This window comes from Anthonomus grandis, chromosome 6 (genome assembly GCF_022605725.1).
Source record: "Anthonomus grandis grandis chromosome 6, icAntGran1.3, whole genome shotgun sequence".
Taxonomy (NCBI): Eukaryota; Metazoa; Arthropoda; class Insecta; order Coleoptera; family Curculionidae; genus Anthonomus; species Anthonomus grandis.
In genome coordinates this window covers 21,209,678-21,225,879 of record NC_065551.1, presented here as the reverse complement: position 1 = coordinate 21,225,879, position 16,202 = coordinate 21,209,678, and the positions used below count along the sequence as shown (strand labels likewise).

The window sequence follows — 16,202 nt, the reverse complement described above, 5'->3', positions numbered from 1 at the left end:
AAAGTGGTGAATGCATGATTTAAAAAGCAGATAATTTGCTTCCAGTACATGGAAAGTTTCTATATTAGAAAATACTAAATCTAGAAATACATGTCTGCTCTTAGGTATAAAATTACGTCGATAAAATTTTAAATAACTAAATGATTGAATATCCTGAATTGCTGGATATTTCTAATAAATTACTCCTCATTCTGTTAATCTTGTACATAATACATAATCTTATAGACATCCTTTAGTTTGGGGGTAAAACATTTTGCATATGGAGTGCTACATATTCTGTAGCTCTGTAAATCCGACTAGTTTTCAATTATTTCTGAGATTTATCTAAATACCAGTGATCCTCTCCATACAGAAGTTTTTTTAAAAACATCGCTTTCTGAAAAATCGCTAATGTGCGAACGCACATTAACGTTACGTCAAAAGGTCAAAACAGGCATTTTTAAAATAAAATTCGAGTACATATTGTCACACCGGGGGTTGGCCCGGTCTAGGACAAGGCCGTGTGACGGTTACATACATTGTATGTAACTGGGACCTTAAGGTACGCTTTAGCATTGAAACAAAATATAGTTTACTAAATACCTTGTATTGACAGCAAAATATAATTATAACGATTTAAGTAGAGTTACCCAAATAAAAGAGCTAATTTGACAAGAGATAAACTAAGATCGACATAACAGGATTAATAATTTAAGTACATGGGAATATGTAGCGAATTCTATAATTAAAGTGAAAGTAATGTTACGTAACTTAATAAAGTGACAATAATTGTGATCTTCTTCGATATGATAAAATGTTGTACTTACATTATTATTATTCTTGGAGCAAACATTTCACAAAGCTTTTCCGCACTGCTTTCGGTTACCTCTTCTTGCCCGAGACCCGGTCGTAACTCTGCCAAATTTCGTTCGTCGTACCCTAGTGTTAATTTTCTTTGTCAGCAGAATTTCCGGTTTTTTCCAAACCATCGTTCTATCGACAAAGTACTTTTGCAATCTTTTTACGATGGAAATGACTTGGTTATTTCATCATGCAATCAGGAAATTGTTACTTACACAATTTGTGGGTAAATGACCTGGTATACCGAACGAATATTTTTAAGTGATTTTTATATTAATAAAATAAAATTTAAAATGTTTTTTAATGAATTATCTTCGTTTGACATATCCCCCGGGCATAGAAAAGCTGGCCTCCAGCTTTATTGTTAACAATCGAAATCATGATCGAAGAAGACCCAGAAGAAAAAAAAATTTACAATTAGTAAGATCAGAACAACGATGTACCTAAATAACGTATAATTAATTAGAGCTGAACCCTTATTATTCATTAAATTTTAACTACAATTAATGTAACTATCGCTTTTGATGTCCACATTTTTTAATACTACGTAGTCTCTGAACACAAAATGTCTTCAGCATCCGGGTCCGGTCGCCGGGTAAGGTGGCGACGTTCATAGCGTTGTCGCCTGCCCCTCGTCTGGGACGCCTACAGGTTTGACGCCTCCATGTGTCGTCCTAGGACACCTTCACCCATGTATGTCTGACTCCTCTTCTGGAACGCCTACGGGTTTGACGCCTCCATTCGTCCGTTGGCAACCCTTGCGACATCACATGACACCCCCTTGTATGCCTGACTTCTCCCTTGTTTTGTACCAGTCCTTCAACGCCGTCGGTTTCCTGGAACCTGTAGACAGAGACTCCTTCATTGCAACTGCTGTGGCGTGACAAAACTTTTGGTTTTTGTTTTGTCCCTTCTTGACCATTTCCAGTGAGCTATCCCATAAGCTTACTGTGTTTTATGGATGGCCCCTGCCGTATCTTCAGCTGAATCCATGATTCGTAATGTTGGCATCCCCTACTGGAGATCATAGGTTGAACACTTCAACCCGCTGCTGGTAGCGTCGTGAGTTCGGGCAAGTTTGGACTTTGACCATTGGCGCAGTGGTAACTTAGCTTGTCCTGGGATGGCCATGGCTCTGGCATCACCCTGTCTGCGATTGGGATGGTCAGGACTGACAACAAGGCAGTGCGCGGATGTGGGGTGTTCCTGTTTGGCTCTGGTTCTGGTTCCATCGGCTACTTTCTGTGGTTCTGGTAGGAGCGTACCCTTATTTTCTGTTCAGGTCGAATTTGTACGTGTGGCATCTCATGGTATGTTTATATGTAAAGAAAGAACAAAGTGTAAGTATGTGCTATTATATGGTGCTTAATGGTTTTATATTTAATCATTTTGATTTCATGTTAAATCTTTATATCATATCTTGAGAAATTGTTGACTTCCTCGCAGTTTTTGTATTATATATTTTAGGATAATTTGACTCATAATCAAATTTTATTAATTTTCCTTTGTCTCAGATCTTTTGAAGTTTCTTGTATTTCGAGTTTAGATAACAAAGTGTTTTATTTATAGAAAACCCAAAAAAAATATATTTTTTATTCATTAATTGTTTATCCCCTCTCTTCTAAATAACTTTTATTGATGTATGTCTTTTTAACTTTTATAGATTATTAATTAGACCCTTTCTTTTACATTATTTTTAATAATATGTTTTCTTTTTAGCTTCTACTTAAATATTTATGTGCCTTAGGCTCGCTGTCCCTCGCCTACCGGCGATATATTTATAATATTTCCCCATTATCATCTCATTTTAATATATTATTATTTCAATAAATTTCATTTCGAATATGTATATACGCGCGTAAATCAAAATTATTTATACGTTTTCTGATGTGATTTGCAAATTACTATGATATTTATCCTTAAATTGTTTAGATTGTCATGACTACAATTAAGGCTTAAATAACATGGTGAAATGTATCATCTTCAGAGGGGCCCCAGTATATACTAACTATATGCAAGCTTGCGTAAAATAATAAGTAATTATTCTATTTCGATGCGTTCTATACTAGCATCTACTTTTTTACCAGGGGACAGTGATAAAAGGCTAGCACTATTTTTTATATCTAGCCGGAACCTTGACATGGCGTTTGGTTCGACGCTCGGTTCGGGGTCATTGCCTGGGTCGGGGATTGGGTATAATATTGTTTCGTCAAATGTTTTTGCATTTCTAATGGACATGGGATTTTGGGTTGTAGTTGAATTTTTTGGTTTGTTTTTGAAGTATCTGAGCGTTATATATAAAATATAAGTAAATAAGGATAGAAGGAAAAGTAAACATGAAGTGTAAATTATTATATAGAGAGCCTCGTGATTAACACTTGTTGAGGGGCTTTTTTCATGACAGTCTATTTCTCCACGTATTTGTGGAACTGCCGCTACTATTGCTATTCTATTTTGTTTAATTAGGATGTACGCTACCAAGATTGAAATGGTTATGTTCCAAATTAGAAAAAATGAGTCCCCGTGAAAGCTATGTGTATCACCATAAGTGATTACATTTGGATAGTTTTTCTCTACTGATTTTAGAATGTTTTTTAAGGTGTTATCGCTGGATGTGAGGTTAAGATGGGGTATCTCTAGTGTCCAATTTGTATTTAGGCATTCGGAAATGTTTTTGTAGAGTGGTGGGGTACTAATAATGTTGGGATTGAGGATATAGGAATTTAGATTTGACCAGGTTGCAGGTATTATGTGGGTTACTATTGCATTGGTAGTGATGTTTTCTGGACAAGGGAAATTTTCAGGTATAATAACTGCATTGCCTACGCTGAGGTGGCATTTGCATGGGAGGAAAATTTTGATAGAGCCTTGACGTGCTAATGTCGTGTCTAATTTCTGAGGCTTACTTTTATCACAAGAGATGGTCATGTCCTGTTTCGGGTGGGTAATGACATAAGTTTCGTCTTTAATTTCGGATATTGTCATCGATGTTGCTGAGTGGCAGTCCATTGGGCAGTATTGGCTTAGTTCTTTTACTGTTGCCCCTTGATATAGGATTTTCGCACATTCAGGCCCTTGTAGGATGTCTGCTGAGAATCTGGGTAAATAGCATAATTTATTTTGGTATGGCTTACATTCATGTAGGCCTGTCCCCGATATTTGTCTTAAGTCGCCCTCGTTATTTCCGTTTTTGGACACTGCAATGTATAGCGGTTGGTGGCGTATAATACAGGTCTGGTTATACCAAGCAAAGGGTGTGGTTATTAACTCTAGTAGTTGCCAATTTCTGTTTTTCTTAATTATTGGAATTTTTATGTGCAACATATATACTTGATTTTGTAAAGGAACAGTCACATATGGGCATTTCGAAGTATGCTGCTAGTTCAGATGTAGGGATGGCCAGTCCTTGTTCTGAATTTGCGATTTTTGACTCGAAATCCTCCAGATCCTTTTTTAGGACTTGCGGGTTGACAATTTCCGCCGGTATTTTATGGTGTCTACATGAATTTACGATAGCCTGTCTCCTGAGAGTCCTTACTAGTAATACCATCCTTTTTAGGTTTAGATATCCGTTATAGAGGTTTGTCATTATTAGTAATTCCTGTTCGTTTGTCATATTTGCCACCTTATTTTCCAGTTGTTTAGTGAACCTCTCTATGCTCTTTATCCTTAGCTCCGTGTCCGAGAACGTTGCTGCGACTAATTTCTCATAGTCTTGAAAGTGTTTGGAGTTTTCGCTCATTTGTTTTACGGTATCGGACAGTCCTTGTGACATTGTGTCTAGCCTTTTCCTGATCTCGTCATCTGAGTTTTCGACCATATTTAGTTTTTGCAATGTTGCCACTCCGCAACACCATGATAATCCTGAGCCTATAAAGTCTAGAGACCTCTTCTCTCTCTTAGATGGTTCGTTGTTTCTTAGTGGTGCTATGCCCCAGTGTTCGTTAAGTAAAGTTAATTCTTTGAAGAATGCTTTATTTAGTCCATTTATACTATTTATTACGAAGCATTCGTTCGTTTGCAATTGGCTGCATTTGAGATTTCCTACATCCATCGTGTGGTCATCGGTATCCTCGGTCCATTCCGTTTCATATGTCAATGGTACTGTAGCTTCATAGATTCTTGTCGCTGGGAGTGGTTTCCAATAAGCTCCCGCGCTTACCTCAACTCTGTAATCTTGTTCTTCCTTCATGTTCTGCGCCTGATTTAGCACCATAGTGATTAACCTAATAATAGCATTAAAATATATTTTTTTTTTTTTTAAATAGTGTTCTTTATATGTCATCTTATATGTCATCTATTCTTTATATTCTTCTTAATGTCATTTTTGGATCAACTTCATGGCATAACGAAACTATATCATAATAATATTTTTTAATGTCTTCGTTGTCCGCTTGTTTTCTTGTATTTAGTCTGAACTTTATTTTTCTTAGTGGTTGGTCCCCACTGTACTCCCTTATAAAGTCCTCTTTAATTTCTTCCCAGGTTTTGGGTTTATTTCTTTCGTTACTTGAATAGTCCCTATACCAAAAATTTGCCGGTGATTCTAAGAAATTACCTAAATATGATATTTTATATGCGTCATTCCAACCATTATTTAACGCGGTTTTTTCGTATTTTGATAAAAATATTATTGGCGAGTCTAAGCTTGGATCGAAAAAGGGTGGGGTTATGAATTTCGGAGTAGCTGGATTTTTTGTCTCAGCTAGAGCGTTTTCGAGAGTTGTATTTGCCATTTTAGTGTTAGGGTGTTGCGGTGTATTTGTATGTGTTGTTACTTGAATTTGGTTATTTTCTACAGGAATTACAGTTGTGTTCGTGGATTGAACTTCTTCTGAAATCGTGTTTAGTGTTGATGTGTCTTGGACTAGTGTATCTTCTTGTGAGTCAAAATCTGGGTTTGGCTCTTGAAAGTGTGTTATTTTGTTTGATTGTTTTAAATTTAAAATATTGTTTGATTTTGTAGATGTAGGTCTGGGTGTCGAGGATCTCGGTGTTTGGTTTAGTGTAGAACTGCTTTTTGTGTTACCTGTTTTGTGTAATGGCAAATCAAATGTAAATTGGCTACCACAAACTTCCGCTGAATTTGGTGGTGTCCTTTTTAATGACACTGCCGAAGCAAATACATTAGCACTCGAGCTTTGGTGCTTGGGGTTAAATTCGGAAATATTTGAAAAATCTAAGGGACCTGGTTTTTCGACTTTATTCTTTGTTTTACTGCGGGTTACAATCCCGTCTTCGTTCATTAGCGTTAACAGTATAACGACATTTATTTATTATTTTTTTTTTTTTTTTTTTTTTTAGGTTTTTTACTTGTGACAAGACATCGATATATTAATAAAATAATATAAGTATATATATATAATTTATGAATATATTATTTTCCCAGAATTGAGAGTTTTATACATGACGTATTAGTGACTTTGTTGGTAACATAAATCTTCCTCTTAGTTGGTACATGTTTCTCCAATTACTGTTAGTTTTGCGAATTTATCGAAAAGCGCTTATTAACTTGTGTTTAATTTATGGTTTTATAAGTTAGTTAAATAGTTACGGATTATGGGAGAATATCGTTGTGTCTGGAGGTGCGAATCCTGCCATAGAACGGAGACGCATTATTCTTCTAATGTATATTTAATGAATGTTTATATGTCTCGACGTGTCAAGAAGAGTTGTTTAATGTGTGGTAGTGTGTTGACATTCCTTGTGGGAGAGATTTTATTTCGTGATAAGTGGAAGCCGTTCGGTTTAGCTCGAAGATTAAACTGATAATTGGTAAGCGCAAAATTTTGTTTGCCGACGTTGTTAAATTTATACACTTTAATTTATAAATAAATTATGAAATAAATAATAAATGGAATGATAAAATTCGCTGAATTAAAAAAACTTAAATTTAAAGTATTACCTATATTCATATATATTCGATATATCTACTGAAGTATGTCAAAAATAAAAAATAAAATAAAATAGACCTTAATGTCGAAGACCGCAATTATTGTATATTATTGTATTAAATTTTATATCTCTAAATTATGTTTTAAAATTATTAATTCTATCATTTCCTCTTTATGTCGCAAATCAAAAATAAAAATAAAAGATCCTAATTAAATTTTTAATCATACTGTATAGAAAAGAAAATAAACTGTGCCTCCACTTTATGTCTAAACTGTATAGTAAAAAAAACTAACATGTCTCGCTAAAAAAAAGGAAAAAAAGGGACGGCGCCTCCACCATATGTCACACCGGGGGTTGGCCCGGTCTAGGACAAGGCCGTGTGACGGTTACATACATTGTATGTAACTGGGACCTTAAGGTACGCTTTAGCATTGAAACAAAATATAGTTTACTAAATACCTTGTATTGACAGCAAAATATAATTATAACGATTTAAGTAGAGTTACCCAAATAAAAGAGCTAATTTGACAAGAGATAAACTAAGATCGACATAACAGGATTAATAATTTAAGTACATGGGAATATGTAGCGAATTCTATAATTAAAGTGAAAGTAATGTTACGTAACTTAATAAAGTGACAATAATTGTGATCTTCTTCGATATGATAAAATGTTGTACTTACATTATTATTATTCTTGGAGCAAACATTTCACAAAGCTTTTCCGCACTGCTTTCGGTTACCTCTTCTTGCCCGAGACCCGGTCGTAACTCTGCCAAATTTCGTTCGTCGTACCCTAGTGTTAATTTTCTTTGTCAGCAGAATTTCCGGTTTTTTCCAAACCATCGTTCTGTCGACAAAGTACTTTTGCAATCTTTTTACGATGGAAATGACTTGGTTATTTCATCATGCAATCAGGAAATTGTTACTTACACAATTTGTGGGTAAATGACCTGGTATACCGAACGAATATTTTTAAGTGATTTTTATATTAATAAAATAAAATTTAAAATGTTTTTTAATGAATTATCTTCGTTTGACAATATATAAGTCTCTAATTTTGCTAAATTAAAATTTAAATAATTTCTTCCTGAATTATTTCCCTCGAAGAAAATATAGGAGTTGTAAACCTTTAAAAGAGCCATTTTAACAAGCTCTATCTACGTTCAATTAGGAAAAGGTTCGCAATTGATCTATAAAATATTAATTGATATATATTCCCGGCGATTTTCACTTCGTATTTGTTTGTTTTACGAGCAAAAGCGTCATTTTGGCCATTAAGTGTTTCTGAGAGAATATAAAACTCTTATTAGGGACTTTTTTATCCAAAAGAGTCACTTTATCATTAAAAAAGTTGTTCTTGCGATTTAAGACTTAAACAGAGAAGCAAAAAATGTGTTTATTTAATTTGTGCAATGTACGGCCTATACTTTTAATCAATTATTACTTGTTCTATTTATATGAATTTCCATTTGCATTTTGCTCCCATAACATGCCTGCGGGTTAAAAAAAATCAATGAACATTCCTATACCTTTCTCCATCCATCACAGACCAATATGCTATTTTAAATATGTCCTAGGCGGCATATACTTAGCATATTGTCTGAATTATACTTGCGATGCCACCCTTTTTTCCATCATATATCATTATGATAAATACTTCTTAGCGAGGAAACGTCTAAGGTCACGGTACCACACACAAAAGGTGTCAATATATTTTTTTATAGCTGACACAGCACGGGATACAGGCACGCATTAACTCTGATTACATGCATACATGTTTATTAATTCCTCATTACTAAAACGGTTATAACAATAGAAACCGTGGGTGCGCCGTGGCCCAGTTTCTTCGCATTGATGTGTACGGGTTTGTCGGATTATATACTGCTCAATTAAATGGCTCTCGCTGGTTGCGGTTTTATTTTTATTTTTTTGGTCTTGCTTTGTTGTGGTTAATACATTTCTCTTATATGAATCGGTTAAAAGAGTTACAAGTTAATTTTAGGTTTACGACAGTGTATCGTTATGTACTGTGTTAAGACGTTAATGAGTTTTTTGGTTTTACTGGTTTTATTGATTTTAGTGTATCTCTTTCTATAAAATTACCGGTAATTAAAACATATTGAGCCAAAGTTGTCTTCTCGACTGTTCCAGATTTCTTAAAATCTGACATTATTATATTTTGCTCATCTTGCTTTCCCTATATATTTTTTATCACAATAGTTACAATTAATATCATATATCCAAGACTTTCCTTAGACCTAAGTCTTTAAAAACCTTATAAAAGTCTATTGCCAAAATAATGTTATCTATTTTGCAACGAAAGTGTTCCAAGTACCTTAATAATTATTCTTTAATTAAGTCACTCTTATGTCTACAATATTTGGCTTACGGTTCAGATGTATAAGAGAGATTACTAATCTGAACTATACTGTAGAGAGTGCTGTAATTTATAATTTAAAAAATCGAGAATTCTTACTCTGCCTTATTCTCCTAGGCCTCCTTTTTATTAAACAGGATGTTCGGAAAAAGGAGCCAATCTGCCGGTCACATATAGGATCGAATAGGAACCAAAAAAATGCGACTTTCGTAATGCCATTTTTTAATTGGGCGCTCGGTATTCAATATACAGGTCGTCAAAATGAGAAATATAAAATCGTTTTTTGAAGTAAGTCGAGTGTTTCATAAGATATTAAATTAAAACTTGGTGTAAGGGGGTTTTTTGGAACGAGAAATTGAAATCCGTTCACGGATTCGCTATACCTTGCAGAATGCACCACCTGCGGTATATTGCATGTGTTAAAAAAAATACCAAAACGTTTTTATACCCCTATATAATAAAGTTCTAGTAAAAAATTATAATTATCCAGTCTTTTCCTGTAAAGTATTCTTAGCAAATGTCGGCCTTCTGTTTATCAGATATCTTAAATTAATTTTAAAATCTAGATATATTTTAACAAGTTCACAAAATAAACGTAAGTTATTTTTCTAAATTAATGCTAAATAACTTGTTATAATAAAAATCATAGAATAATGACCCTAAATTATTTGTTCTACGTGACCTCAATTCATTTGTATACACATACAAGCCCTCTTTATTAAAGAAAATCTAAGGCTTTGAAAAATATTTGATTTCAACCTGAAATGCTCTCCAGCTGCAATGAATCTTTCTCTTAAGGTAATTGCATCAATGTTCATCACCTTAAGCCAAATTTAATTTTGGTTATGTCAGTATTTCAAACTTAATTGCCTGATTATATTGATATTAAAATAAATGAATTACCAAACTGCCTTACTTCTGGAACATATAAACATTTTTCAAATTCTGTAAGTTAAATTTGAAATAATTAATAATAAATATAAAAAGTACATTCCAACCCAGAAATCGTCACTCACTAACTAGACTAAGTTTTAGTATTCATCATTATATTGAATGAGTTTTCGGCACTGTGCCTATAGTGAGGAAAAATCGATTTGCTTTACTTAAAATACAAATTTATTTTTCAGGTTAAACACGTAGTACGGTAATTTTTTTTAATTTTTTTGATGCCCCAGCACATTTTTCATGGATCCAGTCTTCACAGCTCATGCATTGTATCATACTTTTCCGAGAATCTTCTTCGCAAATTTTACAAAACCGGTTTTCTTTCTCCTGATGTTCATTTTTCTTTTCTGCAAGCTGAGCATTTTTGTGCCTTTTTGCAGCTTTTTCTTCCTTTCCTTTGATTTTTATTTATTTTGGCATTTTCTATTCTGTTTCGTTTTCTTTCTTCCTTTTCTTCAAGTTTTTTTTCTTTAACTGGTTATTTCTTCCAGTAGAATTCCAGCCACTTTTCTGACGTTGCCACTGCTGAAATTTTTACATTTTTTGCAACTTTTGTGGGTTTAGAAGGTCCAGGCCAAAAAAGTGCAGATTTGAACGGACTTAAAAAACGGAATTAAAGTCATCTGCATTTATTTTCCCAGTTTTTGTTGACTTAGAACATGAAGCAGAATTTTTGTTAATATTTTTTTCTGTTGTTGTTTGAAGTTCTGGCATTAGTGACTATTTCTTCTGGACAATTTGTTTTATATTTACTACTGCTCTTTCATTCTCCACAACTGCTTGAATTTTTCTAATTCTCTTAATAAATCTTTCCTAATTCTCTGAATCTAATTTTGGTTTAATAGACTTGTCCACTTCTTTTTATTAAAGCTTGAACGCTATCTAAAAGTTGATCTTTTGTCACTAGAAATCGTCTCTCAGCTAGATGAAATATCCATTGTTACAACAATATTTCTTCTTCTGTAGACAGTATAGACTGAAGATTGAAGTTTTTCTTTTAATTTTGTGAATGTTGTTCGGAGAACGTTAAATCTTTCAGCTACTCGCTTAATGGAAAAACCATTTTTTACAGCAACGATAGCTTTAATCAGATTTTCTTGAGAATAATTGAATCTTGTAGCCATTTGTGCACAGAATCAGAATTCGTCAGCCCCCTGTACCAGTATTCGTCACCTTGACTTTATTGATTTGTAAGTAGGTATTTTATTTAGCAGAAAATAGTATGACGAATACTAACATAAATAACATAATAATCTAAAGAATTTAATCGGCAATAAGGATAACAAATATAGCAATAATGTGTTAATTTCCCATGGATTTTAGCCTATATTGCAAATGTATCAGTGTCCGTCATAAGTAACGATTATTGAGACAGCATCATTTTAGAATGTCCCAGTAATCGTCACCTTCAAATATTTAACCTAAATTAGTAAACTACGTAACATTATTGAAAGAAACACAAATTTAAAGAGCTTTAAATAAAACAACTACAAAAAACCTTTTTTATAACTTTATCTACTTACTTACTTGGCCAAATAAAAATATCGTACTCGCTTAACTTACACCTTAAGCACTTTGACACTAACGCGGTATTTTACTAGAGCCTGTCATAGTAAATCTGAGTCACAATTAATGGCGGAATCCAATTCTTTGTATGCTGCCAGACTAGTTTTCCTGAATAAATGCCGAAACAATTAATGCAACGTAAATGAGTATTGCCTTATTAAAAAGACAAAGAGATGCAACGTGACGAACGCTGGGATAGTGATGAATACTGGTGCAATTACCCTAAATGAACCTCGTTTAGAATCGCAACCATATACACAAAATCTTTCATACATCCTCAAACTGAAAAATCCAAAGGTGTAAGGTTTGGGTGAACGGGGTGACCACGGAACAGGAGCATCTCGACCCCGACCAATCCAGCGATTAGGAAATACTTGATGTAAATAGTTCTTAACAGTTATAGCAAAATGAGCGTTGAGATGAAACCAAAGATTTTGTCTTAAATTTAGAGAAAAATGGGGCAGTATTTCTTGTAGAAACAATAGAAATTAATAACCAGTCAAATTAGTAAAATAGCAGGTCGTAAAAGAAACTTATCCACAATACCTTGCGTAACGTCAATGCCCACACATTGACGTTAAAATTTATTTGATGATGTGTCTTAACTATGGCCCTAGGATTCTCTTTAGCTCATATGTGTACGTTATGGAAATTTATCATTCCATTTCTCGTGAACGTTGCTTAGTAAGTAAACAGAATCGCCCTTATAAAATTCACAAAATGCAAGTCTTGCCTTGAAGTCGTCGGGTAAAAGACCCTGTAGTTTTTGAAGATGAAATGGGTAAAGTTGTTGACACCGTAAAATATTTTGTGTCTCGGTTTTCCCAATATTTCTCACCCATTCAGCCAAAACCCTAGTACTAATGTTTAATGATTCTTTAGCAATTCTTAAAATGTCTTCCTTTTGCCCTGATTGAACCGCACTAGGTCGGCCGCAATTAACCTTCCGTCTTTCGCTGAAACTACCAGTCTCCCTTCGGCGGTTAATCAAATTTAAATATTTTCTTTTGGGATAAAATCGGTTTGGGAATGTCTGGGCATAGCGTCTAGTGGCTAAACTAGCATTGGAGTCACATTTTCCTAGTTGAGAATTAACAGGTATTTACTGTTTACAATAATATTTAAAATTTATTAAAACCATATCCGCCATTTCGGAAAAGGGTACATTTCTTGGTCTATGAGCCATATTATGGCTTTATAAGTTGTAAGAAAATACACCAAATATAAAATAATTTAGATTTATTTTAGGAGTAATTGAGAAGCTTCAGAAGCATTTAAATTTGTCACTTTGACCGTACGTAAAAAGCTACTGGTGCCCGAGTTTTTTGTTTAGACAGAAGTATCTAGATTTTAAAATTAAGATATCTAATAAACGTATTCTCAGGCCGACATTTACTAACAATACTCTTTTTATAAGGAAGGATTGGATAATTAGTTTTCACTAGAACTTTATTATACAGGAGTACAAATTTTTGGTATTTTTAACACATGCAATATACCGCAGGTGGCGCCCTCTGCAAGGTATAGCAAATCCGTGAACGGATTTTAATTTCTCGTTCCAAAAAACCCCTCCCACCAAATTTTACTTTAATATCTTATAAAACATTCGACTTACTTTAAAAAAACGAGTTTATATTTCTCATTTTGACTCCCTGTGTATTGAATACCGAGCGCCCAATTAAAAAATGGCATAATGAAAGTCGCATTGTTTTGGTCCATGGGGTGGACGGATTAACCTCCTTTTTCCGGACACCTTGTATACTGATCCATATTGATTTTCACGCGCACTATACTAGGTATAATTATTTTTTGATGTCAAGATACCAAAGGCTTTACAGATTTTATAATGACACATCTTGCTTAAAATTTCTTCAATGTATTATCTGTCTGTGTTAAAAATCTGCCCTTTTCTGTATTTATTATTATTTATTATTTATAAGGCCAAATTATAAGGTTGAGATAAGTTCCAAAATGCAATTTATAATTAGAATGAACACTTTTGTAAATTATAAGGAAAAATGAGGATATTGCTAGCAGAATATAAAGGCTATCACTTTAGAAATAAAAATGGCAAAAGCAACGTTATCTATAAGACAAATTTTATTAATTTAGAGTGATATAAATTTTAAAAAAATTCATCATTATTGTCAGTTGTCGTCCATCAGCAGCTTTCCCTCACCTTATCCAGCTATTTTCAACCAGTCTCAAGGGACTATCTATCCATCTGGTCTGGAGTCGCCCTTTGTTTCCCTTACTAGTCTGCGACTCCACTATATTAATTTAGTTGTCCAACCATTCCGTTACTTTAGATCTACGCCGAATTTCTTGGTTCTTTATTTTAGTCTAAGAGAGTTACGCCTATTAGTTTTATTTCCATTGCTCGTTGTGCAGTTTGTAATCTATAAATAATCTCTTTCTAGGTCGAGTTTAATTTTGTTTATACAGTCGTTCAATGTAACTTGAGAAGGTGCTTTATCAATTATTTAAAAAATAAAGTTGTATTTGATTGTATTTAGTTGTATAAAGTTGTTTAAAGTTGGCGATCTACTTGGCAGTTACCTAGCTCGTTTAACAGAGCACATGTTTCAATGGAGTTTTCATAATCGACAAAAGCTATCTACAAAGAAAGATTTTATTTATTTGATATTTTTGTGATTGTTCCTATAACTTCCAGATGATCCAAAGTGCTAAATCCTTTTTCTGACAGCATCTTGTTCCTGGGATAATAGCTGTCAAGTTGCCCTTGATGAAAGTAACACTACCAATGCCTTTCTTCAGTCCACTTATTAAAAGGTATATTTAGAAGATCGGCTATAGTCTCTTCTCCGTATATCAATATTTCGCTGCTATTTTTTGTCTGCTACTATTTATTTTGGCATTTTTTATACAGCTGTTTTACTCTTTCCATTGGCCATATCTGAGACTTCTTCTGAACCCACATTAAGTATCTTTTTTTGCTGTTCATTTGATTCACATCGCGGTGGAGTGACCTCGCTTTCATAAGTCGATTGATAGAAATCTTTTGTTATTGTTTAATTTTTTCCGATATTGTGGCTTCGATGTTATTCTCGTTTATAAATTTTGTAATGTGCGTACGATTACAAAATTCTCTTTTTAGCATTTTCAAGCTCTTTCCATTTTGTAACGTCTCTTTAATTTGTTAATATCGACATTATCTTGTTTTGAGTCTTATTTTCTTTCTTATAGTCTTATTAACTCCAGTAATTTTTATGAGTCGTGTTGATATTATGTATGGGTCTACTATCTTGCGTTTTTGCATAAGATCTATAGTTTATTTTAAAAGTATACATATGTTTTTTTTCTTTGTACCTTCCACTTTTTGTTCTGTTTGTTCAGTTTTTTAGTTGGTGCTGGTATTGCTCCTATTTCAGTTTGATTTCGTCCATTTCGATATCTCTAGAAATTTTTGTGACCACTTTTCATTGTTCTATTTATATATTAAAATATATTTTAAATTTGATCATTCGGTATTCAATCCCGATTTTGATAAAAGCTAATGATCCTTGATTTTAAGACAATATTTTTATGAGTTCGTTTGGATGTTTCCAAGTCAAATACTCACCTTCTTTTTCCTGGCTGTAGTTAGCTCCTACACCTCACATTTATTATTTGTATTTATAGAAACTTAAACACTTTTTATATATTCATACTAATATTTATTTGATTAGAAATAGTTTGGGTTGAACTGGGTTACTTGTTAAAAAAAGTTTCTAACAACCGGATCGTGACCGCTACTTCAATTAAAATAATGAATTGTTTAATGCAAATTTGTTTTCTATTCAATTCTAATGTTTTCTATTATCAAATTTATCTTTCAGGCGTTATTATGGAGGAATACAGCATTTAAGAGATTTTAACCATTAAGTCTTCTTTTTGGTAGTTGTTTTATCATTTTATCAAACTTAATGTCCTCAACTCCTTCATTTCTTGATATTAATTTTTTCTTGGCTAAATTTCTGTATTACCCGTCATCCATTTTGTATAATTACATATTTAAAACTATTTGTTCCAACAAACACTATTTTATTTCTATTCCTTAAGACATCTTAACTGAATTGTTAAAATTGTTTACCTTTCCAAGTCATATCTAATATTAAAAAATTTGCTTAACCTAATAAAGTATATAACTCAAGCAATATGAAGAAACAGTATATCATAAATTTTAATATTTGATACGATGAATAAAATAAATATCACCTTATTTGATTTCTATCATTAATATTATCTCAAAAGAGGATTTAAATGAAAATACACTTTCACAGCTTTCTAACGATCCCTCATTACACAAGCCCACGTTAATTTAATGACCCATTTCATTGTTAATATACCAAATATCAAATAATAAATTTATATGCTTTATCTATTTTCCAAATTTCTGCTTTATTTTGTACATATATCGGTAATTATGGTAAAAATCAAATAAACATATACGTTCAATAATTAATATTAAACGAATAAATAAAATATGTAATAATTAGGCAAATACTATATTCGTAATAACTCTCTTTTATAATTTGATTTGAACAGCGTTAAAATCCATTGTTTAATTTCTCGAG

General features: G+C 33.0%; 2 protein-coding genes across 6 annotated transcripts in view; one reads left to right on the top strand and one right to left on the bottom strand.

The window, feature by feature from the left end:
* The window catches only part of LOC126737802 (apoptosis-stimulating of p53 protein 1), a 413,921-nt gene that overhangs the window by 198,446 nt on the left and 199,273 nt on the right, over positions 1-16,202 (top strand). The window lies entirely within an intron of this gene.
* Positions 568-7,780, bottom strand: LOC126737806 (uncharacterized). 2 transcript variants are annotated; one of them, XR_007661110.1, is made up of 3 exons: positions 7,419-7,780; positions 1,790-5,066; positions 568-1,683 (listed from the first exon to the last, which is right to left on the bottom strand). XR_007661110.1 is itself a non-coding variant. In XM_050442868.1 (2 exons), the coding sequence occupies exons 1-2, from the start codon at positions 7,442-7,444 to the stop codon at positions 4,136-4,138; spliced, it is 957 nt and encodes a 318-aa protein (XP_050298825.1). In that variant the 5' UTR covers positions 7,445-7,780; the 3' UTR covers positions 568-4,135. The 2 variants fall into 2 exon arrangements, 1 of the variants encoding a protein (XP_050298825.1); XM_050442868.1 differs by having other exon boundaries at positions 568-5,066.

What these genes read in the sequence shown, in the direction of transcription:
- LOC126737806 (XM_050442868.1), bottom strand. Translation starts at nt 7,444, where the DNA reads ATGTTTGCTCCAAGAATAATAATAAT. An exon ending in GCTCCAAGAATAATAATAAT is followed by an intron (nt 5,067 to 7,418) that starts GTAAGTACAACA and finishes TGCTATTATTAG; the next exon opens with GTTAATCACTATGGTGCTAA.